This window comes from Microtus oregoni, unplaced genomic scaffold, assembly GCF_018167655.1.
Source record: "Microtus oregoni isolate MIOR12 unplaced genomic scaffold, Mior012 000004F_ref0000308, whole genome shotgun sequence".
Lineage (NCBI taxonomy): Eukaryota > Metazoa > Chordata > Mammalia > Rodentia > Cricetidae > Microtus > Microtus oregoni.
In genome coordinates this window covers 46,393,484-46,417,507 of record NW_024543063.1, presented here as the reverse complement: position 1 = coordinate 46,417,507, position 24,024 = coordinate 46,393,484, and the positions used below count along the sequence as shown (strand labels likewise).

Here is a 24,024-nt window from a genome sequence, read left to right as displayed (position 1 = left end):
GAAAATAGGAAGTAGTAACTCCCAAGAGTAGGAACCCTGGAAGTTACAACTTGAACTTGATGGCACACAGTTTTGTACTTATCCCAGAACGGGAAAGGCTGAAGCAAGAGGATCCCAAACATGGCCTTTACAAGTTCTATGACAGCCGCCATCTTCTGGAGGAACTTTTGAGTGTAAGGTTTTTTTTTTTCCCTTGGTTTAGAGAAATTCTTTTTAGCAGGATTGTGCAAGAATCAAGACAGTTTCAAAATCTTGGGCCTTCTTCAAGCAATGTGCTCTTCTGCAAGTTTTCTGGCAGCAGAAAACTATCAAGAGCCAGTGCAAACGAAAACACAGAATGGCAAAGGCAGCCTCCTGAGCAACAGCCCCTGAGTTCATTTGGGACTCTGAGATGCAGCCAATTTTTAGTTGCTTTCTGGGTTTGAAATGTCTGTAAATACAAGATAACTCTTCTATCACTGACTTTCTGAAGATAACATGAAACTCTCAAACGTTGAGTTCTTTCATAGCCTTCACTATGGCACTGTGGACAAAACAAGGAGAAGCAGACTAGTGGGAGCAATCTGATGACCGGAGAAACTGATTTGGGTTCGGGCCGCCCTCATCCTCACCCTGCAGAAGATGACTTTTTCTGTGCAGCACTTAAACTGATTTCCAGGTTCCTTCACAGGTTATTTTTCTTTCCTTCAACCTAACTTTTGGTTTAAGGAAATCCTCCAATGTCTGAGTTCTTTGCCAAGTGCTAGCACACCTCCCTGGTTTTAACAATAACTGAAGTCTAAATGATCCAAAATCAAAATATCCTTTTTTTGTTTGTTTGTTTGTTTAAGACAGGGTGTAATAGTAGCTCTAGCTGTCCTGGAACTAGTTCTTGTAGACCAGGTTGGCCTCGAACTCACAGAGATCCTCTTGCCTCTGCCTCCCGAGTGCTGGAATTAAAGTCACGCGCCACCACTGCCCAGCCCCAAATTAAAATATCTTAACTCTAGTCTCAGTTGCTCTCAAACGGCCTCCCTCTTTTTAAAGATAAGATGTCAGGTAGCCCAGGTTAACCTCCAACTCATTACGTAGCTGAGGATGACTTGTGAACCTCCTGTTTCCACCTTCCAGGTTTTGAGATTCCAGACGTACACCGGGATATCTGGTTATCTCTTTCTATGTCCAGCTCTAAATTTCCTGAGCAGAGTTCCCTTTAAAGGCACAAACATACATAAGCAGTATTTTCTAAACCAAACTTACTATCTTCACTTACAAGACTACTCCTGCTGGCAGCTCCCCAATCTGGGAATTGGTTTTCTTCCTCAACCAATCCCTCAAATCAAACTTGTTCTTGGATTCTCACACTGAAATCTCAATTAGTCATCAAATTCTACAGAATCACTCTTCTTGGGGTGAGTGAGAGCTGAATTTTCCTTTAATAGAGATGTAATTACTGTGTCATTGCTTCCATCCTTTTACAGAACCACGCAGTGATTCTTAGCCTATTCACAAAGTTGAGTGATTATCACCATGATCTCAGTTCAGAACACTTCATAACCCTACGAAGAAATCCCTTAGTTGTCACGGCCAATTCTCTCTTTTCTGTTATCCCCTCGAAACCATCAATTCACTTTCAGTCTGCATAAGCTTACCTGATCTAGGTATTTCAAATAAATGGAATCATACAAATATGGCCTTCTGCATATAGCCTTCATTTAGCGTGATGGTTTCAAGATACAGTCTGTAGCACATCTTGGCAATTCCATGGCTGAATACTATTCCTTATATGGCTATACCATAGTTTGCTACATCATTGGTCAATCAATAGGCTTTTGGCCATTGTGGATAACACTGCTTTTATTATTGGACAAGTGTCTGCGTAGATGCGTGTTTTTATATTTCTCAGAAAATAGAAGTAGAAAGGAGTTTCTGGTAACTCTATATTTAACTTCTTGAGGAATTGCTAAACTGTTTTCAAAGATGATGTACAATTTTACTCTTCAATTAGTAATGCATGAAGGATCAACTTTGTTCACATCCTTGCTTTCACTTATTAACTGTCCTTTTGAGTCTTGTATTCCTAATATGTATGAAGTGTTATTATTTGCATTTCCCTGATGGTTAGTGGTATTGAATATGTCAAGTGCTTGTTGGTCAGCTGCATGTATTTTTGGAGAAGCATCTATTTAAATCCTTTGCCCACATTTTAGTCAAGGTCTCATCTTTTAAGAAATATTGTATTGATTGTGTGGGTGCCAAGATGAGCACGCAGCTTTTAGGAGTTGGTCCTCACCTTTGTCTTGTTGAGAGGCACAGCCTCTCATTTATGCTGCTGTGCTATATGCATAAGCTCCATTCTCCTGGTGATCATCCTGTCTTCCCCCGCTCACTTAGTCACAGGAAACTAGAATTACAGATGTATGCCTCCACATCTTGTTTTTTCCCATGGTTTTTGGGGACTGCAGTTTAGTGACAGTACCCCTGGACCATCTCCCCAGAGCCAAGCCACTCATCTTTTTGTTATTGAGTTGTATGAGTTCTTTGTATAAAATGGATACTAGACCCTCAAACTCCCCCCTCATTTTGTGGGTTCTTTCTCTACTTTCTAGATAGGGTTTCTCTCTGTAGCTCAGGCTAGCCTTTACCTAATGATCCTCTAAAGTACTAGAATTACAAGTGTGTGTTACCATGAACAGCTGCTGTATTACTTTCTAAAATTTGTTATATTTTACTTGTTTATCATGTGTGTGGCTGCATGCATGCCAAGGCATACTTGTGAAGGTCAAGGACAATTTAGGGAAGCTGACTCTTTTCTCCAGGGGGGGGGGTGTCCCTGGGATGAAACTTAGGTCATCTTGTGTCTTCTTTATCTGCTGAGTCACCTTACCTGCCCTGCTATGTTCTTCTTGAACAACCACAACAACCACAACAGCCCTGGATAATTTTTTTCTGACACAATTTTGGCTAAATTTTAAACATGTCACGTCAGGGAAAATTAGGAAAGGGTAACAATAACAATTTTCATTCTTAGATAATTTTTATCTTATACTTTATTTTTCTTCAGATAGAATTTATGTGAGTACTCAGTCCCCAAAACAAATACAAGTCCCCAAAACAAGTTGTGACACTATTGTCCAGCCCATTTTTCACACTGCCATACCAAGGTGACAGGAACCACATTGACTTCATAGTGCTGATATGGGGGCAGAGAACTAATAGTCAATTACTTCAATTGCTAGCAATCACAGCTGAGGAGGATGGTCTACTTCACATGTTTGGCCAAAGACTTTACAGTCCATAGGAGGATGAAATAAAAATGCATAGCCAAAAGGGACTTCAGCTGTTTGCTCTCTGAGGTCTGTATCTGATACAGAGAACCACCCACCTACTGATGTCACACCCCCACCCCCACAAAGACCCACAAAGACAGGGTTTCTCTGTGTAACAATCCTAGCTGTCCTGGAACTAGCTCTTGTAGATCAGTCTGGCCACCTGCCTCTGCCTCCCGAGTGCTGGGATTAAAGGTGTGCGCCGCCCGGCTGTCACACTGTAGTAATAGGGGCGGCGGGGCTGCGTCCCCAGCACCCTGGCCACCTGCTCGGCTAGCTTATGCCCCAAAATAATTACACAGACACTGTATTCTTTTAAGCACTGCTTGGCCCTTTAGCTCTAGCACTTACAGGCTAATTCTCACATCCCGATCAACCCATCTCTAATAATCTGTGAGAACCGGTCTTACCGGGAAGATTCTAGCCTAGTCCATCCTGGGTTGGAGCTTCATGACGTGTGTCTGCCCGGGAGCGGGGCATGGCTCATGCCGGGAGCGGGGCATGGCGTCTCTCTCAGGCGTCTGATCCGGAGAGGAGAGATGTCGAGACTCTGACCTCACTTCCTCTTCCTCCCAGCATTTTGTTCTGTTTACTCCACCCACAGGGCCAAGCAGTTTCTTTATTGGCCAATGACCTTCCTCCATCATCACACCCTTCTTTTTTTTTTTAAAGATTTATTCATTAATTATGTATTATGTATATATAATTATGTATACAGTTTTCCCTGCAAGCCAGAAGAGGGCACCAGATCTCATCACAGATGGTTGGGAGTCATCATATGGTTGCTGGGAACTGAACTCAGGACCTCTGGAAGAACAGTCAGTGCTCTTAACCTCTGAGCCATCTCCAGCTGCCTGTCACACCCTTCTTAATCTCCTTGTAGTGACGCAGCTAGGCAAGGGAGAGACATTCTCACCTGTTCCATTCCTGACCTTAGGTAGTTCACCCCTCCTTATGCAACCTGGTTAGTCCCCTGTCCACCAAGAAGGTCATCATATTGAATTTAGTGCATATGCCTGATGGGCATAGCACATTGCAGTCCAGAACTCCTAGACTCAAGCAACTGGTAGAGACATCTTGAAGAGCAAATCTCACTCTAGAGCAAGAGCTTTTTCTCCTCAAACTGCCCTTCCTCACTGTGAAACTGTAAGAAACATCTTATCCAACTTCAAATAAAAAAATTAAAGCAGAGGTAACTTGAGGGGGGTTGGAGAGATAGTTCATGGGTTACTAGCACTTGTTGCTCTTATAGAGGACCTGGGTTCAGTTTCTAGCATCTATATGAAGCCTCATAACCACCTCTAACTACAGTTTCAGAGGATCTTATGGTTCCTTTTGGCCTCTATGGGCACTGCACACATGTGATACACATATATGCCGGCCAAACAGTCATACACATATAATTAAAATAAATAGCTGGGCTGTGGTGGTGCTCTCCCTTAATCCAGCACTTGGGAGGCAAAGACAGGCAGATCTCTGTAAATTCAAGGCCAGCCTGATCTACAGAGTGAGTTCCAGGACAGTCAGGGCTACACAGAGATACCCTGTCTTGAAAAACCAATCAATCAATCAATAAATCTTTTATAAAAGAAATTACTTGTGTGCCACTAGTTCCTAAAATAAATGAAACTGAGCTGTTTTATTTGATTTACTAATCCCTAATAAAAATTTAATCTCCAAGTTAAAATCACATTCACATTAAATGACAATTATAAAGAAAATTAGTATTTTCCACCACAATAGACTATCATGAATTGTAGTTTCAGTATCCTTGCACTTTTATCTCTCCAAATCTCCTGAATATTTTATTCATAAACACAGTTTTTAAATTTAATTTCTGTAAGAAAACATCGCAGGCAAAAAACTTTATAGTGTTTGTCTCCAGGTTTTCTTTCCATCTTTGGGGATTTAAATAGGAACTATTTCCTTATCGGTAGTCCCATTATTATTTCTATCTTCAGATGGGTCCTCGTTTGACTGAATCTAGCTTGAGTTACCTCTCTAGGGACACAGCTGCTCAGGCCTTTTAAAATCAAACTGCTACCCATTTTCACATGAGTATAAACATGGACACAGTAAAAAGGTGCTTAGCAACTTGGTCTGGGTGCCAGTCACGAGCTGAGTCAGCGTCCTAATCTGTTATATCAATATTTGCTGACCTGTCACTGGGTTCACTGCTGACACATTTCCTCATTTCTCAGATGTGTGCTTACGGCTTCTTTGTGACAGCCTTTTCTTCTCAGCTATGCCTACTGAATGCCCACTCAAGCATCTCCCATCTAGAAACCATTTCCCTGGCCCCAAGTCAGTATTTGAGAGCTACTGTTTCCTTCCCACTTCTCTGTCTCTGTCACAGTGGCGTTTTGTCTCAGCCTGACTTGTGACCTAATTAGATCTGATAAATAGCTCAGGACTGGAAGTATATGAAGATTTGACACTATTGTGTCATTTCCTTGCTAGCCTCCTTTGCACTATAGCAGAGATTGCTAGTTACCCCTGCATTTATCATTCCACTCTTTGTATTTGTTTTGTGTTATTTATTTATTTATTTATTTATTTATCTATCTATTTATTTATTTATTTTTTGGAGACAGGATTTCTTTGTGTACCCCTGACTCCTGGAATTTGGAATTAAAGGAGTGCCTCTGCCCCCATCCCCCACCCCAGCTGCCTGGTTATCATTTCGGTCTTAAATTTCCCTGACTCCACAAAGGCCTTCCTGCAAGTCGTCCTCTGACCCCCACATTACACTGGAGCATGAGTGCCCACATACAGAGAGTAAATGAGTAAACAAACAAATATGTGATAATACAGAAGACCTTGATGTGTCTGTTAGATATAGGGATGAACCACTGAGGTGAATTTCTTAAAAATTGCCCCTTACCCTGTGTGTGTGTGAGTGTGTGTTGTTTACCACTGTTCACCTTAGTTTTGAGGCAGGGTCTCTCCTGTCCCCACCCCTCCAACACTAGGATTACAAACACGTGCCACTACACTTAGCTTTTTACGAGAATTCTAGGGATCTTAACTGGGTCCAGGTACCTGTCTAGCAAGCACTTTATTTACTAAGCCATCTCTCCTGACCATGAAGCAATTTTTTGTGACCAATCTTTCTTTGCTTTTTTAAAACAAAACATATTCTTTAAATAAGCATATATAATTAATTATCCCAGCTGGGTTTTAAGTTTGATTTTATTTAAAGGCAAAAAGGACTAACTGAAAGAATGAGCAGAGTCCCTTTGAAATCCAAATTCGTGTGTTCTATATACATACACCCATAGGATAAAATTCTCTCTGTCTTTTAAGACAGTCTCACTAGGTAGCTCTGACTACATAGTCTAGGTCTAGAAATCATTATGTAGGCCTCAGGTTGGCCTCAAACTTACAGAAAGCCTCCATTTCTGCTTTCTGAGTGCTGGGATTCATGGCATGTGCCACCCACATGGTATACATTCTCTTTAATAAAGTATTCATTGTTCTCTATAATCTGATCAGATTCTACCCAATCACATTTTCAGGAAAGCTGTTTGTGCCAGTCACAGTGTGCTGCTCATCCTTCTTTTAGGCTGCTCTAGGCTTCCAGACACTTTGACTGTTGTCTACACAACTCTTGTTGTATAATACCAATGCTTTATTTGGTAATTACTCAAGCAACTGAAGACATGTTTATAGAAAAATCTGTACAAGGAGGGCTGGGTATGGTTGTTCACACCTTTAATCTTTGCACTCAGGAGGCAGAGGCAGGCAGATCTATATGAATTAGAGGTTAGGAACAGCCTGGTCTAGACATCAAGTTCTAGGACAGCCAGGGCCATACAGAAAGACCTGTGGCACATGCCTTTAATCCCAGCACTATAAAGGTAGAGGTAGATGTATTTCTGAGTTCAAGCCAATTTTGTCTACAGAGTGAGTTTCATGACAACCAGGGCTAATCCAAGAAACACTGTTTCCAAAAAACAAAACAAAACAAAACAAAACAACAACAAATAGACCCTGTCTCAAAACAAAACAAAGCCTGTACGAGGATATTTATAGTATCCTTTTCATTATAATTTCAAGTTTTAGAGGCAAACAAGATGCCCTTAAGAAACTGAGTTAACAAGCCGGGCAATGGTGGTGCACACTTTTAATACCAGCACTTGGAAGGCAGGTGGATCTTTGTGAGTTCGAGGCCAGCCTGGTCTACAAAAGCAAGTTCCAGGACAGCCAGGACTGTTACACAGAGAAAACTTGTCTCAAAAAAACAAACAAACAAAAGTTGAGTAAACTAAACTATAGGACAATGAACTATTTACTGGAATTAGGAAGAAATGAGCTAACAACACATAAAATGTCACAGAAGAACTAGGCATGTGGTACACACTTCTTTTCCTCCACGGTAGGGTCTCACTATGTAGCTCTGGCTGTACTGGAATTTACTCTGTAGACTAGGCTGGTCTGGAACTCACAATGATTCCCCTGCCTCTGCTGCTCAAGAACTGAGATTATAGGCATGCACCTCTATCTATTGCTTGTGGCAGACACTTTTAATCCCAGTACTCAAGATGCCAAGGCAGGAAGATCTCTATGAATTCAAGCCAAATCTGTTCTACATAGAGAGTTCCAGTCAGCCAGGAATACATAGTCAGACCAGCCAGCTTAGCTGAATTGGTGCGCTCCAGATTCAGCAAGACACTCTGACTACAAAAAAAGAAGAAGAAGAAGAAGAAGAAGAAGAAGAAGAAGAAGAAGAAGAAGAAGAAAAGGAAGAGGAGGAGGAGGAGGAGGAGGAGGAAAGGGTGAAAGGAGGCTAAGGGATTAAAGTACTTGCCATGCAAGCATAAGGATCAGAGTTTGGATTCCCTAGCATCTATATAAGTATTGGGTGGGCACACAGCAGCCTGCCTGTGAACATAATGGGCAAGCTGGCTATCTGAATTGGCAAGTTCTGGGTTCAAGTGAGAGACCCTATTTAATTAATATACAAGATGAAAAATGACCAAAGAAGAAACACGACATCAACCTCTGGCCTCCATACACTTGCTCCTGCCCAAACATGTGCACTCACATACATACACATATACAAACACCACCCATGTACAACACTCACATACACACACATACACAAACACCACCCATGTACACACTCACATACACACACATACACAAACACCACCCATGTACACACTCACACATGCATATGCAAAATGAAAAAAACAGGTGAGGTAAAGAAAGATTGAGAAAGGCCCATCAACCTCTTGTCTCTACACATATGTGTACATGCACCCAAATACAAATTAAATAGGCATTTGACTTTAAAAATCAAAAAATGTTTTTGTTGATAAATTTGAAAGGTTTTGCTAAATGTAAAGACTTTGAGCTGGGTCATAAAGAAAAGGTAAGATTTGGTGAAAGCTTTCCAGAGGAATGCATTAGTTTGCAGAGGAGAGACAGGAAGGACTGAATGGGGGAGGAGGTGATGTGGGGTACTCTTCTGTATATGTGTTGCTTTCATTGGTTAATGCATGAAGTTGTTTTGGCCAATGGCTTAGCAGAGTAAAGCCAGGCAGGAAGTCCGAACAGAGATATATATAGAGCAGGCAGAGTCAAGCAGAATCCACCCAGTCACCCAGGAAACAAGACATGGAGAAAATGAGGTAATGCCACAGCCATGTGGCAATACACAGACTAATAGAAATGGGTTAATTTAAGATGTAAGAGTTAGCTAGAAATATGCCTGAGCCATAGGTCAAACAGTGCTGTAATTAATATAGTTCTGGGTGATTATTCAGGTCTTGGAGGCCAGGAAATGACAGCACAGTCTTCTGTTTACAAGGGAAAATGGTCTGGTTTTGTTGAAGCAGTGTATTCTGTAGTGGACAAGTAAGAGATAAGGCTTCAGGGTAGGCTGGAGAAAAGAGATGAGGTCCAAGTTTGGGGGAACTTTGTATACCAGCATAAGAAATTTAAAATTAATGTAGCAGTTGGCTGGGAGCCATCAAATCTTTGCATAGGAGTGTATAATTAATTACCTCAGCTGTGTTTTAAGAGAATTAATCTGGCATCAAAGTACAAAATGAATGGGGAAAAAGTCACAGAAAGAACTTTGATGATATAAACCATACTTGGCACCTAAATTCTGCCATTTTTGTATAAGTAGGACAGGCTATTTCATCTGTCTGGGTTTCAGTTTCTTTACCTGTCAATCCAACATCAAGGTTATGAGGATGGGATGAGATGAGATCATAAACAGTGCCTGGGCCAGATTTGTACTCAGTGAGTATTAAGATGCCTGTTAAACAGACTATTAACAAACGGAAAAGCTGGACAGTGGCGGTGCACACCTCTAATCCTAGCTCTAGAGGCTGGGGCAGGGAGATCTCTGGATTCAAGGCCAGCCTTGAAAGAGAGAGAGAGAGAGAGAGAGAGAGAGAGAGAGAGAGAGACAGAGAGAGAGAGAGACAGAGAGAGAGAGAGAGAGAGAGAGAGAAGAATGGAGGAGGGAGGGAGAAGGAAGGAAGGGAAAGGAAGGAGGAAGAAAGAAGGAAGGGGAAGGAAGGAAGGAAGGAAGGAAGAAAGGAAGGAAGGAAGGAAGGAAGGAAGAAAAAGGAGGGCTCAGGATCACACTGAAGGATATAAACTTGGAGGAACAGTAGCATGAAACCCTGGTGCTAGTTAGTTTTTTGTCAACCTGACACAAGCTGAAGTCATCTGAGAAGAGGGAACCTCAATCAAGAAACTGACTCCATCAGACTGACCTGTGAGCAAGTCTATAGGACACTGTCGTGACTAATGATTGATGTGGGGGGCCCAGCCATTGTTACCTCTGGGAAGATGGTCCTAGGTTCTATTTTTTTTTTTTTAAAAAAAGCAAGCTGAGAAAGTCATAGGGAAGCCAGAAAGCAGTGTTCCTCCATGGTCTCTGCTTCAGTACTTGCCTCTAGGTTTCTGCCTTGCTTGACTGAGTTCCTGCCTGGCTTCCTTCCATGATGGTCTGTAAATTGCAAACTGTAAAGCAATAAATCCTTTCATCTCCAAGTAGCTTTTGGTAGTGGTGTTTATCATAGCAATAAAGAGAAAAGTAGGACAACACCCATGTGATTATGAGCCAGGATGATAGCAGAGTTGGGATGATTCCCATGAAACACAAGGACCTCTTTAGGTCTGCGTAGAGGGGACATTTAGTTTGAGGGGCTGGACTGTTAGACCAAGATGATTCTAGTTAACAGAGATGAGGGGCTGGTGAGATACTGATACAGTTGTCAAGCTAGACTAGTATTTTTAATAAATGAGAAAATAGAGAACAAATAATAAATATATTTACTTTATAAATAAAAATGTGTCAGAGTGATGGGAGTGGGGGTAGCGGCAGGGCACACCTTTAATCCCATAACTCAGGAGGCAGAGGCAAGCAGATCTCTAAGATTGTAGACACCCTGGTCTACAGAGTAAGTTCCAGGACAGCCAAGACTACAGAGAAATCCTGTCTTGGAAAAAAAATAAAAAATGAAAATGGGTTATATCAACAAGGACAAAGGGAAGAGAAAGAACAGGGAGGCTAAAGATAAAGCCCAAGTGTGCTTATTTTGAGGGTGTGAGAGAGTGTCAAAGATTATGTGTTCTCTCATAAGAGAACAGGGAGGAGGGAAGGGAGTGGGAACTTGGATTGGTATTTTTATCTAAAAAAAGAAAGAAAAAGAGAACAGGACAAGAATTCAAACAGTTTAAGTTCCCTGCCTATTCAAAACCACTGTTCTGAGCAACTGAGCAGGTGGGAGCTGTTTTGTAGGAAGGCCTGAGGCATGACCGTTAACAGGGAAAAACCACATTAGTCATATTGCATTACTGGCCATCCTCCCTAAGGATCTAGCACAAACACAATTTGCAGTGGGAAACAAAGCTCTTTAATGTCTCAAAGGAGCAAAATAGATTTTACGTTAAAAAATTAGGCAGCAGATGGTACCTCAAAGAACCTTTGGAAACTGGCTGCCTCGTGCAGCAATTTATTCTCAGTAAAGACTGTAAACTTAAAGACATTTTAACTCTGGGAGCAAATTCTTACATCATATTAATGAAGTCTAGCTCTAATTCAGCTCCTATAAGGGGGAAGTCAAATTTTGCTTCAAAGCACCTTTGTCATCTGAAAACAGACATACAAATGTGTGTAGCTAGACGAAAAAACTGGCCGGAGTAGGGATCGTGATTCTCCTTTGTGGTGAGATTCTGAGTAAGTAGAATATTGTTTTTCATACATTTCAGCATTTGCCAAAATTATTTAAAAATTGCATCTATTCTAAATATAAAAACACTTTTTAATGCAAAACAAAGCAACCCATAGTCCTATCATTTATATTCACTGAGATATCAAGGGGGGAAGAAAAATTACAATTTATCTTGAGATTCTGTGAAAAATGACTTAACAAATGTTCACAGGGATAGATTACAAAGTCAGAAAAATGAAGCAATATACGTTAGCAACTGAAAACTTTTACTATTTGAACTACACAGCCAATCTCTTATTATTAGAGTTCTTTTCTGGGAAGAAAGTGAAGGTCCTGATGTGGACGGCATGAAAATGGCAGGCGAATACACAAGGGCACATCAGATACACTTTCTCTGATGGAAAGCTTTCTCCCAGTCTGAGGCGTGGCCATTAATGTGGGATAACTACTTTAGTTGTATTGGAATACCAATAATGGTGCTTCCAAACCCTCTGAAAATAGGCTGTCTACTAAGACTGTTTGCTCTCAATAGAGACTGTATACTTTACACTCATTGTATATTTTAACTCATGGAATGAATCATTGTCTGTGCTAACGGAATAATATTAGGGGAGTCTAATTCAGCTTATGCAAGAAGAGGCAGTCAAATTATGTATAGCACACACAAGAGATTCTGCAGCTGGGAAGTTGCTTGCTTGGGAAGCCTCGGAGGCTCAGGGTGCTAGCAGCAATGGATACAGGTGAATCACCAGTCTCTGACTAAGGAAATAAATTACTTTAACAATCAATGTCCAGAAGCCTATGGGGATGGGTAATGTAGTTTTAGGGTAAACAAAAGATATAAAGGATGTAAATGAAACTGAATTCCTTGAGTCTACAGCTTGTGTTTTGAAAGGTGCTTCTGGCACTGAGAGAGAGAGAGAAAAAAATCAGCCAGTAAATATTGGACTTGTTTTGAATTTGTGTTTTCACAATTACTTTGTCTTCATTCTACCCCAGATGGGCTATGGCAGCAAAGACAACTGATGTCTTAGTTATTTTATGATCACAGAAACAAGCTGACCTGTTTCGATCCTGGTGTCAATCTCAGGATTGACTTTTGATGCACAGCCCTCATCTGTCACACAGTTTTTCACTGTCTTCTCCCTAGAGCTGTCACAGACAAAGATTTATTTAAAACTCAAAAGAATGCTCCTTCTGATATCACCCGTCTATGCTGCTTAGAAAATATTAGCTCTTCATTTCCCCCAATGCTCTAGGACATATTAATATAACCATACTTTACAGATATCTCAGTAGAGGCCACAATTTTTTTTTCTTTTTTTATTGAGAAAAGGAGAAAAAAAAAAACAAGTTTCCACCTCCTCCCAGCCTCCCATTTCCCTCCCCCTCCTCCCCCCCTACGCCCCCTCCTCCCACCCTTCTCCCCCTCCCCCCACTCCTTTCCCCCTCCCTCTCCAGTCCAAAGAGCAGTCAGGGTTTTCTGCCCTGTGGTAAGACCTAGGACCTCCCACCTCCGTCCATATCTAGGAAGGTGAACATCCAAACTGAGGCCACAATTTTTTAAGTCATAATATTTATAATGAAAACTATGATAAAAAAAAAACACCAACTTTTAAGTGGGAAAGTTGGAAAATTCAGAATGTTCTGTTTTTTTTTTAACTGAAACTTAAGTCTAAAGAATAGAGAGGCTATGGTTTTTAAAATGAAAATAGCATAGTTAAGTCACATGGTTCTGCTAGCACAAATTATAGAAGAGGCTACTGTAGCTATTAGGTAGAAAAACAGATTAAAGAGGGAAGTGTTGTACTTGAGGTAGTTATTTGGGAAATACAGGAAACGTAGCCGTGTGCAGGCTCTTAATACTCATTTAATCATAAAAGCCCCTCTACAGGGCTCGGCAGTTAAGAGCAGAGAACCCAGATTCAATTTCCAACAACCACATCACAACTGTTTGTAACTCCAGTTCCTGGGGATCTCCCACCCTTACATGGACATACATGTAGGCAAACCACTCATATACACAAAATAAACCATTAAAATAATTTTTAAAAATCCCCTCTACTATTATCCCCCTTTTATAGGTATGTAAACTGAGACTCAGAGAACCTTTAAGAATTATCTAACCAAGCCGGGCGATGGTGGCGCACGCCTTTAATCCCAGCACTCGGGAGGCAGAGGCAGGCGGATCTCTGTGAGTTCGAGACCAGCCTGGTCTACAGAGCGAGTTCCAGGACAGGCTCCAAAGCTACAGAGAAACCCTGTCTCGAAAAACCAAAAAAAAAAAAAAAAAAAAAAGAATTATCTAACCTACTGGAGACCATATAAGACATTGTGATATTGGACAAAGTAGAACATCTTAACCTCTGGTTTAGCAGTCACTTAAAGGTAACTTTAATAGATTAATGATGGGATTCTTTAAGTAGAAATTTTACTCAGTATATATTGATCTATCTCTATCTTATTATAGTAAACAGGAAATTACAATATATTTAAAATAAATATATATTAAAATAGGATTTGGTTTACTATATATATTTTATATATACATATTTTAAAATTCCATTTATGTTTACAGTAAGATAAATTTTATTTTTATGTAAATTATCCTCAATAAACATTACATTTAAAAATATGGAGACAAGGAAAAAATAGAAAATTAATGATCCTTTCTGAAGGTTATACCATGAAACCAAGATCAGAACAAAGATAGCTAAAATAGTCAGTGGTGGCGTATGCCTTTAATCCCAGCACTTGGGAGGCAGAAGCAAGTAGATCTCTCTGCGTTCGAGGCCAGCCTGGTCTACAAAGCAAGTTCCAGGACAGTCAGTACTGTTATACAGAGAAATTCTGTCTTGAAAACCAAACCAAACCAAATAAAAAAATAAATAATAAAAAATAAAGCTAAGATTACTTGGAAAAGAAGATGTCAGATCAGTAGGTATTGGCTTCATTTATTCATCATCATCATCATCACCACTACTGTGTATGCATAATGTGTATGCATGGGCAAGTACGCTACTGTGTGTGTATAGAGGTTAAAAGACAACTGTGTGGAGCTGCTTCTCTCCTCTCATCTTTATAGAAGTTCCAGAGATCAAATGCAGGTCACCAGACTTGCATAGCAAGCACTTTTAGACCCCGTGAGCCATCTGATCAGCCCCAGTTTTCCTCATTAAACAAACTTTTTTTAACAACTTCTGTAAAACAGTCATTGCTATAGGCACACACTAAAGATACTACAATAAACAAGGTCCTAATCTCATTAGTTTCATGAGTTTATGTTCTAATTAGGGGGAAGAAAATAAGTAGTAAACAATATGGGTTGGGGGAATGGCTCAGTGGTAGAGGACTTGCCTAAGGAGCCAAAGGACCTGGGTTCAATCCTCAATACTAAAGAATACTAAAGGTAAATAGATAAGTAACAGACTTATTATGATGAAGAATAGAAAAATAATGTGGATATATGCTTATGATATCTTGTTAAACACCGTATGTATAGGAAGCAAAATACTATAAAGTCAGATATGTATACATACACATATCACACATGTACATGTAACATACACATATATCTAACAACATTACTCTATTTATTGTGTGTGTGTGTGTTCATGTGAGTGTATATTTGTGGAGGACAGAAACTGATGTCAGTTATCTTCCTTGACTGCTCTCCATCTATTTGTTTTTAGACTTGTCTTCCCTGGAACCTGGAGCACATCTATTTGGCTGGGCTAGGGAGCCAGTGAGCCTCCAGATCCTTTTGTCTTTGTTGCTTTGGCACTGGGGTTACAGACATGTGCCACTATGCCTGTTTTTTATTTTTATTGTTTTTGTTGCTGTTGTTAATATGGATTCTGGGACTCCAAACTAATGTCCTCATGTTTGTGCAGCAGGCACTTTTCCTGAGTAAATCACCTCCCCAGTCACAAGAAATATAACTAGTATTTATTTCTAGGTGGTGAGTAATACATTAGACCAAATGAACAGACTAATAAATATACTCATGTGTATTTAGAATTCACAGAAAAGTATTATAAATAGTTAACTCTTAGTAGCAAAATAGAGCAATTTTGACGTTTTAAAAATTATTTACATCATGGGGCTAGAAAGATGACTCAGCAGTTAAGAGCACTGGCTGCTGTTCCAGAGGTCCTGAGTTCAATTCCCAGCAACCATACGGTGGCTCACAGCCATCTATAGTAGGATTTGATGCCCTCTTCTGGCACACAGGCATACATGCAGATAGAACCTCATATATATAAAACAAATAAATAAATTAAAAAATTATTTACATCATGAATAATTTCTATCAAATAAAAAACCTAATGTAGCTAAATAAAAAGTCTCAAATTACATGTGTTCATTTCAGCGTGGTATGTACATTCATGCGTGTGTCACAGCATCTGTATGGAAATCAGAAGACAGCTTTCAGGAGCCAGTTCTTCCTTTTTACCATGCGAGTCCCAGGCACTGAACTCAGGTTGCCAGGCTTGGTAGCAACTACCTTTACCAATTAAGCTATCTCACCAGCCCTAGTAAGGCTAACTCTCAAAAGTCAGGGTTTAGTGTAGCAGATACATCTTCCTTTAGGAGGACTTTATAACAAGAAGTGGAAAACTATCTAGATACTTGAGAGCCTCGAGGTCTCTACTCTGTAGTTTTTGTTTTGTTAGAAATTTGCCTATGGTGATGAAATTCTAGTTCAATAAGAAAAGATCGTGCATGGATGGTAATTCTGCCAAGAGAGGGTAGAAATCTTGCAGTGTCCCTGTTGATACATTGTGACAATGTTGAAGAATTTACAGCAATTACATCCAAAAGAAACTACAGTTCAAGAACAAAGAGGGCTTGGTTCTCCTCCCTATGAACCTGTTTGTAAATAAACAATTTTTATTCCAGATCTGAGAATTCTGCTGGAAAGTAAGGAAAGAAAACTAAAAACTCCCTTCAACAAAACTAAAAAAAAATTAAGAGATTTTTTTTCTTACCTTTTTTCCACCTCTAAAAGAAAATTTTCCCTGCTTCCCAGCTGACTGAAATGCAGCTTGGCAGCTTTCCTCTCACTATCACGCACGGCTCGGTCATCTGCAGGCAGAAACCGGGGTCTGAGCATTTTCTTTTTCAGAGTCAATAGTAGTAGGTCAGAAAACCATATTTACAGAGGAAAAACTGAAGACCAGACTCATCTTCATGCATTAGAGACAAGTCACAACACAATTCTATTATGTTGTCACTAGAGCAAACAGTAACTCAGATGTCATAGCAACAATTGCTACCCAGGTCAAGTACTCCTTCAGGAAAGCAAAGTTTGGACAACAAACAATCTCATATTAAGACCGAATGTCACATTTTTCTGAAATATTTTTTAACTTAGTTTCCCAACAATAACTTTTCCAGGGCCATTTGAAATTAAATTTTTTATCAATAGAAAATATATATTAAGCAATGAAATCATAAGGAAATAAATGCAGACTAGCACATTCTCAGAAATAGTTTTGTCCCTTGTAAACTAGCACTGGACTTCTTTTACTACTATAATTGATAAAACTGGGCCCCTGGAAAATAAGTCTCAACTTAGAAATGTTCTGTTGAGGAGGAAGTAGTGGAGAAACCATCAGCCGAACAAAACTAAAGGTGGAAGTAACTGATAAAATCATAGATGGTCATTCAATAAACAATAAAAGTACATGTCATACATCCTGCCAACACAGAGTTCCATAAATGTTGACTGATAAACAAATGTCTCCTGCCAGTGCACACTTTGGCTCAACTTCCCAAGGTTAAGAGGCAGCTTACTTCACTAAAGTTCTTGAAGGAATGCAAGAGGAGGGAGGATCTCACCCAGTTTTTCCAGAGTTTGCAGCGTGTACACGGCAAAAAGCCTATAATCTGTATCTTTCCTTACAACAGGATTGAGTCTCAAATCTAGTTCTTTGAGGTAGGGTAAGGGTTGTAGTCGGGACACTTCCACTAATGAAGGAATGTTGTTATAATATAAGTTCAGATCTTGGAGTGAACATAAATACTGAATGCCCTGAAAGAAAAAAAAGTACATTAGGCAACTTCACATTGTTGGTTCTTTTTTTTTTTTTATTTATTTATTATGAGTACAATATTCTGCCTGTGTATATGCCTGCAGGCCAGAAGAGGGCACAAGACCTCATTCCAGATGGTTGTGAGCCACCATGTGGTTGCTGGGAATTGAACTCGGGACCTTTGGAAGAGCAGTCAATGCTCTTAACCACTGAGCCATCTCTCCAGCCCACATTGTTGGTTCTTATAAACACTGTTCAACTCAAATCTGTCTCTTTGTGCGTGTGTGTGTGTTTGTGTGTGTGTGTGTGTAGGGTAAAGGATGATTTAAGAATCTTCCTCAAATTGCTCACTACCTTTTTTTTTTTTTTAATTGTTATTTGTTTTTGAGACAGTCTTACTGTCTAGCTCCTGGAACTCTGTTCTGGGTCTCACTATATAGGCCTCAAATTCAGAGCTCCTCCTGCCTCTACTTCCTAAGTGCTAGGATTAAAGGCGTGTGCCACTATAGCTGACACCACTTTGTTTTTTGAGACAGAGTGTGTCACTGAACCTGGAGTTCACTGATTGGTCAGCAAGCTCCAGGCATCATCCTATCTTTGCTTCATCAGACCTTGACCTTTTATGGGTTCTGGGATCTAGAATGAAGGCGTCCTGTTTGCCCAGCATGCACTTTACCAGCTGAGCCCTTCTTCCTACTTCTTGTATTGCCCTCTGCTCCCCTGACATGGACACTTTTTGGTTTTTATTGAGATCACCATTTCGTGATCTTCCTAGAAAAAAATTCAGTGACAAAACAGGCAAGTGTTTTCCATGTGTCCTGTGCACCACCATCACCTGAATCTCTGGGTGTGTCCTAAACTGTGTGTCCTGTGCACCATCATCACCTGAGTCTCTGGGTGTGTCCTAGGCCATGTGTCCTGTGCACTGTCACCACCTGAATCTTTGGGTGTGTCCTAAGTGATGTGTCATGTGCACCATTCTCACCTGAATCTTTGGGTGTGTCCTAAGTGATGTGTCCTGTGCACCATCATTACCTGAATATCTGGGTGTGTCCTAAGTGATGTGTCCTGTGCACCATCATCACCTGAATATCTGGGTGTGTCTTAAGTGATGTGTCCTGTGCACCATCATCACCTGAATATCTGGGTGTGTCCTAAGCGATGTGTCCTGTGCAACATCACCACCCAAATCTCTGGGTGTGTCCTAAGCCCACCCAGACTTCCTCTCAGAATGGGGACTAAGAATCTGTATGTTTGCAGATCAGAATCTTAATTTTTTTTACTTGCATTGGAATGTATTGTACTTGGCAATGCAAGTTTCATGAAGTTTTCCCTGAGAACAAAAAAATAAAATTTACCTAATATTTCATAAAAAACTTTAAGCAAAAAGGGTGAAAGAATTTTATAGAAGGTAATAAAATATAGTTGGGGAACATTTAAAAAGAAGATCCTATACCTCCCAGGCTAGCATTTTCTATCTCTTATTTCTTCTCATGAGACTATGAACTGAGCTGATCTGGCTGATCATGGACTATGGAACCCACCTTTAGGCTAGTGATCAAATTCCTTGATAAATCTAAGGATCGGAGATTTTTGAAATTTCTGAAGGCATCACCAATAGAATGGATTTTTCCAGCATATGATCCTTGCAATGAAAGCGACTCCACCAGTTCTGAAAGAGATCATCAGTAGTGTGTTAGGATCTCAGTGAAAACAGGCTCTCTCCTTTCCCGTAGGAATCTGTGAAAGGTCTTCCACCCACAGATCAAAAAATCAGATCTTTTGCCTTGTGTGCCTGTTGAGATATGATACCTGTCCATTTGGAAAAATAACAATTGGCTCCAGGTAAAACTTTAAAAATCAGCACTTTAAGCTGGGCGGTGGTGGCGCACGCCTTTAATCCTAGCACTCAGGAGGCAGAGGCTGGCAGATCTCTGTGAGTTCAAGGTCAGCCTGGTTTATAAGAGTTAGTTCCAGGAAAGGCTCTAAAGCTACATAGAAACCCTGCCTCGAAAAACAAAAACAATAACAACAACAAAAAATCAGCTCTTTAAAAAAAATAGCGATATGGTCAAGACTGACAAGAAATCACAGTGTAACAGCTGCTGGGTTCCCTAATTATCTGGAAGATGTAGTACAAGTCCCTAAAAGCTCTCAAAACAAAATTTAGCCGGGCGGTGGTGGCGCACGCCTTTAATCCCAGCATTTGGGAGGCAGAGGCAGGTGGATCTCTGTGAGTTCGAGGCCAGCCTGGTCTACAAGAGCTAGATTCAGGACAGGAACCAAAAAGCTATGGAGAAACCCTGTCTCAAAAAAAATTACTTATTTATCTGGATTTTCGATGGCTTTGGTCTCTTTAGTTTAATTTTGAGGCTTGGTCTTACTAGGTCCCAGGCTGTTCTCGAACTTTCAGTAGTATTCCTGTATCAGCTTCCTGAACTCTGGGATTACAGGCATAGGTCAACTATGCTTGCAAAACAAAATTTGAAAATAACTGTTAGAATTCAGGTTTTTAAAAAATATTCTCAGGCCAAGTGGTAGTGCGCACAGCTTTAATCCAAGCACTTGGGAGGCAGAGGCAGGCGGATCTCTGTGAGTTCGAGACCAGCCTGGTCTACAGAGGGAATTCCAGGACAGCCAGGGCTACACAGAGAAACCCTGTCTTAAAAAAAATCAAAACAAAGCAAAAACATGCAGGCAAAAAAATTATACACATAAAATAAAATAAATCCAAAAGCAATATTGGATGGTATGATTGTGTGTGTGTGTGTGTGTGTGTGTGTGTGTGTGTGTGTGTGTGTGATTAATTAAAGTCAACTAGAAGCCGGGCGATGGTGGCACACGCCTTTAATCCCAGCACTCGGGAGGCAGAGGCAGGTGGATCTCTGTGAGTTCGAGACCAGCCTGGTCTACAGAGCTAGTTCCAGGACGGGCTCTGAAGCCACAGAGAAACCCTATCTTGAAAAAACAAAAAATAAACAAACAAACAAAAAAATAAAGTCAACTAGACTTTGAAGAGCATTGAATATAGATGAATCTCAAATTTTTCAAAACGTACTCTAGCAGATTTGGTAGGCCAAACTGAGAATTGCAACCAAAACTGAAAAGGTATTCTACAAGATCCAACTTGTAGGCAAATGCCAGAGAACTTAATTTAAACAAAAATTTAAAAGTGCTGGAGCAGTTTGGGCCTGGAAATTGTTTGTTTGTTTTTGTTTGAGTCGGGATCTCACTATATATTCCTGGCTGGCCTGTAATTCATTATATTTACCAGGTGGGCATCAAACTCAGAGATCCATCTGCTTCTGCCTCCTGAGTGCTGGGATTAAAGATGTGCACCACCATGCCTAGCCCTCATAAACTTTTAAAAGCCATAAACTGAAGATCTCATTCGAGATTCAAACCATATTTTGTAGTTACTGGTACAAGCAGAATCTGGATAGAATACAACAGAGATGATAGTTTCAGACACAAGTCTGGAAGGGAAACAGACAGGCCAACCCCGGGAAGGTGGCACTAAGGGCCTGTTTTCCTGTACTTTCTGAATACAACAGAAGGGGGAGCTCCACATCTCTCCTTCCCCCACGTGAGTTTCTTTTTCTTTTTTTTTTTTAAATATTTATTTTATTATGTACACAATGTTCTGTCTGTGTGTATGCCTGCAGGCCAGAAGAGGGCACCAGACTCCATCACAGATGGCTGTGAGCCACCATGTGGTTGCTGGGAACTGAACCCAGGACCCCCGGAAGAGCAAGCAGTGCTCTTATCCACCGAGCCATCTCTCCAGCCCTCCCTCCCCCCCCCCCCCCCCCCCCCCCCCCCCCCCCCGTGAGTTTCAAAGACTAAACTCAGGTTGTCAGGGTTTGTGGCAAGCATCTTTACACATGGAACGATCTTACAATCCTTTAGCTGTTTTTTTAATGGAACATAATTTTTAAAGATTAACTAATTTTTTATGTGCATTGGTGTTTTGCCTGTATGTATGTCTGTGTGAGGATGCCAGAATCCCTGGAACCAGAGTCACAATAGTTGTCAGCGGCCATGTGGATGCTGGGAACTGAACATGGTCCTTTGGAAGATCAGCCAGTGTTTTTAACTGCTCAGCCATCTCTCTAGCTGAAATATCACTTTTATTAGGAAAAATATCTTAGCAAATTACACTAATCTTGACTAGATATCTAGCAGACTTTACCTTTTTTTTTTTTTTTTTGAGATAGGGTCCCATGTTGCCCAGGCTAGTCCCAGACAAATACGTAGTTAAGACCAGCCTTGAATTCCTCCTGATCATCCTGCTTGTAGTTCCTGAGTGCTGGAATTATAGGTGTGAGACCACATGCCTGACAGTAAACATTGTGTTAAAAATAAAGTAAGCCTGTCACTTCAGGAAAGCAACTGGTAGTCACTGCTATCTATGATAATATTTCAGATACCAATATACATACATATATAGAGAAATTATATATATATATATATATATATATATATATATATATATATATATATGATTTCAGGGCTGGAGATGTAACTCAGTGGTAGAACATAGGCTCAGCATGCATATGGTTCTAGATTTAATACCTAACACTCTTTTCCTCAAAATAGAATTCCGAAACAATTTTATCTGTCACCATGAATTTGATGCTTCCTAGTACTTAGGTTTTTCTAATGAGATAGTGGTAATACTTAAAAAAAATCTGGGCTGGAGAGATGACTCAACAGCTGAGAGCACTTGTGCTTCTTGTATGGGACCTGAGTTTGATTCCCAGCACTCACACAACCACCTTATTTCTAGTTCTAGGGGATCTAACACCCTCCTCTGACCTCTACTGGCACCAGGCACATACAGACATGCCAGCAAAACAAAGATCTCCTTTTTTATATGTTTGTGGTGGTTTGAATAAGAATGGTCACTATAGGTGCATCGAATGCTTAGTCACAAGGGAATAGCTCTATTTGAAAGGATTAGGAGTTGTGGCCTTGTTGGAAGAAGTGTGTCACTGGGGTTTCAAAATCCCATGCTAGGCCCAGAGTTTCTCTCTCAGCCTTCAGATCAGAATGTAGCTTTCAGCTACAGCTTCAGTTCAGCCATGTTCCCTGCCATGATGATAATGAAATAAACCACCTTTAAGCTATAAGCCAGCCCCCAATTAAATGCTTTCTTTTATAAGAGTTGGCTTGGTCATGGTGTGTCTTCACAGCAATAGAACAGGGACTAAGACAATATTGTATAATGAATAACTTCACTGTTTAAAAGATCTACATAACTCAGTGAATCAATATTTCTAAATGATCAGTACATGATGTTTCAAAAATCATGCATAGGTAAAAGATCCATTCAAATATACACCAGTGGGTTTTACTATAAAAGAGTGAAAAAAGGTTTATTTACAAACTAGTCCCTCTGAGTGTGGTTGAGAATTGCATGGCTGGGGCATCGGTAGTGGCACCAGGATTTATTCCCTACTGCTTGTATTAGCTTTTTGGGAACCTATTCTCTTTGGATGGATACCTTGCTCAGCCTAGATATAGTAGGGAGGGCCTTGGACCTTCCCCAAAGCAATGTGCCTTACCCTCTCTGAAAAGTAGATAGTGGTGGGGTGGGGGAGTATGTGGAGGGAATAGGAGAAGGTGAGGGAGTGGGAACTTGGATTGGTATATATAATGAAAAAAGATAGTTTGTTTTCTTTTTTTTTTAAAAAAAAAAGAAAAAAGTGTATTTATAGAATTTTGGATTCCACACACAACTAAAATTCAAAAAACTACAAATTTATCAGTTTTCATGTTTTATCAAAGAAGAAAAATATTCATAATCCTTTTAAAGGCTATAAGACTGACTGTTCATTCAGAGGACTTGAGTTCTATTCCAAGCACCCACATGGCAGCTCAAAACTGCCTGTAACTGCAGTTCTAGAGAACCCAACACCCCTCACACAGATATACATGCAGGCAAAATACCATATTTTATGTGTACCATAAAATAAAATAAAAATAAATTATTAAAAAAGCCAAACTATGTACTTTTAGCCGGGCGGTGGTGGCGCACGCCTTTAATCCCAGCACTCGGGAGGCAGAGGCAGGTGGATCTCTGTGAGTTCGAGACCAGCCTGGTCTACAAGAGCTAGTTCCAGGACAGGCTCCAAAACCACAGAGAAACCCTGTCTCGAAAAACCAAAAAAAAAAAAAAAAAAAACCAAACTATGTACTTTTGCAAAGAACTCAAGTTTAGTTTTCAGCACCCATATCAGAGGCTCAGAAGTAACTCCAACTCCAGGGGATCTAACACCTCTGGCCTCTAAGGGTGCCTGTATCTACATGCACATACTTAAAAAATTATGCTGACCTTTTACTTTCAACTTTTTAAATAATAAAGTTTAAAATTTTTAAATTTTGAATAATGATAAAAATAAATCTTAAAAATATATTAGGTTAATATTTAGTGGATATATTATGATTCTCTTTTAATAAATTAATAAATTCTTT

General features: G+C 40.2%; 1 protein-coding gene across 3 annotated transcripts in view; it reads right to left on the bottom strand.

Annotated features, from left to right (window-relative positions):
• Lrrc36 (leucine rich repeat containing 36) overlaps positions 1-24,024 on the bottom strand; it is a 55,896-nt gene that overhangs the window by 21,146 nt on the left and 10,726 nt on the right. For all 3 annotated transcript variants that reach the window (XM_041650676.1, XM_041650675.1, XM_041650677.1), the window contains exons 2-5: positions 19,092-19,219; positions 17,354-17,546; positions 16,501-16,597; positions 12,573-12,661 (exon numbers count right to left, since the gene is read on the bottom strand). In XM_041650676.1, the coding sequence (XP_041506610.1) occupies positions 12,573-12,661; positions 16,501-16,597; positions 17,354-17,546; positions 19,092-19,219 (507 nt within the window). The remainder of the gene's footprint in view (positions 1-12,572; positions 12,662-16,500; positions 16,598-17,353; positions 17,547-19,091; positions 19,220-24,024) is intronic.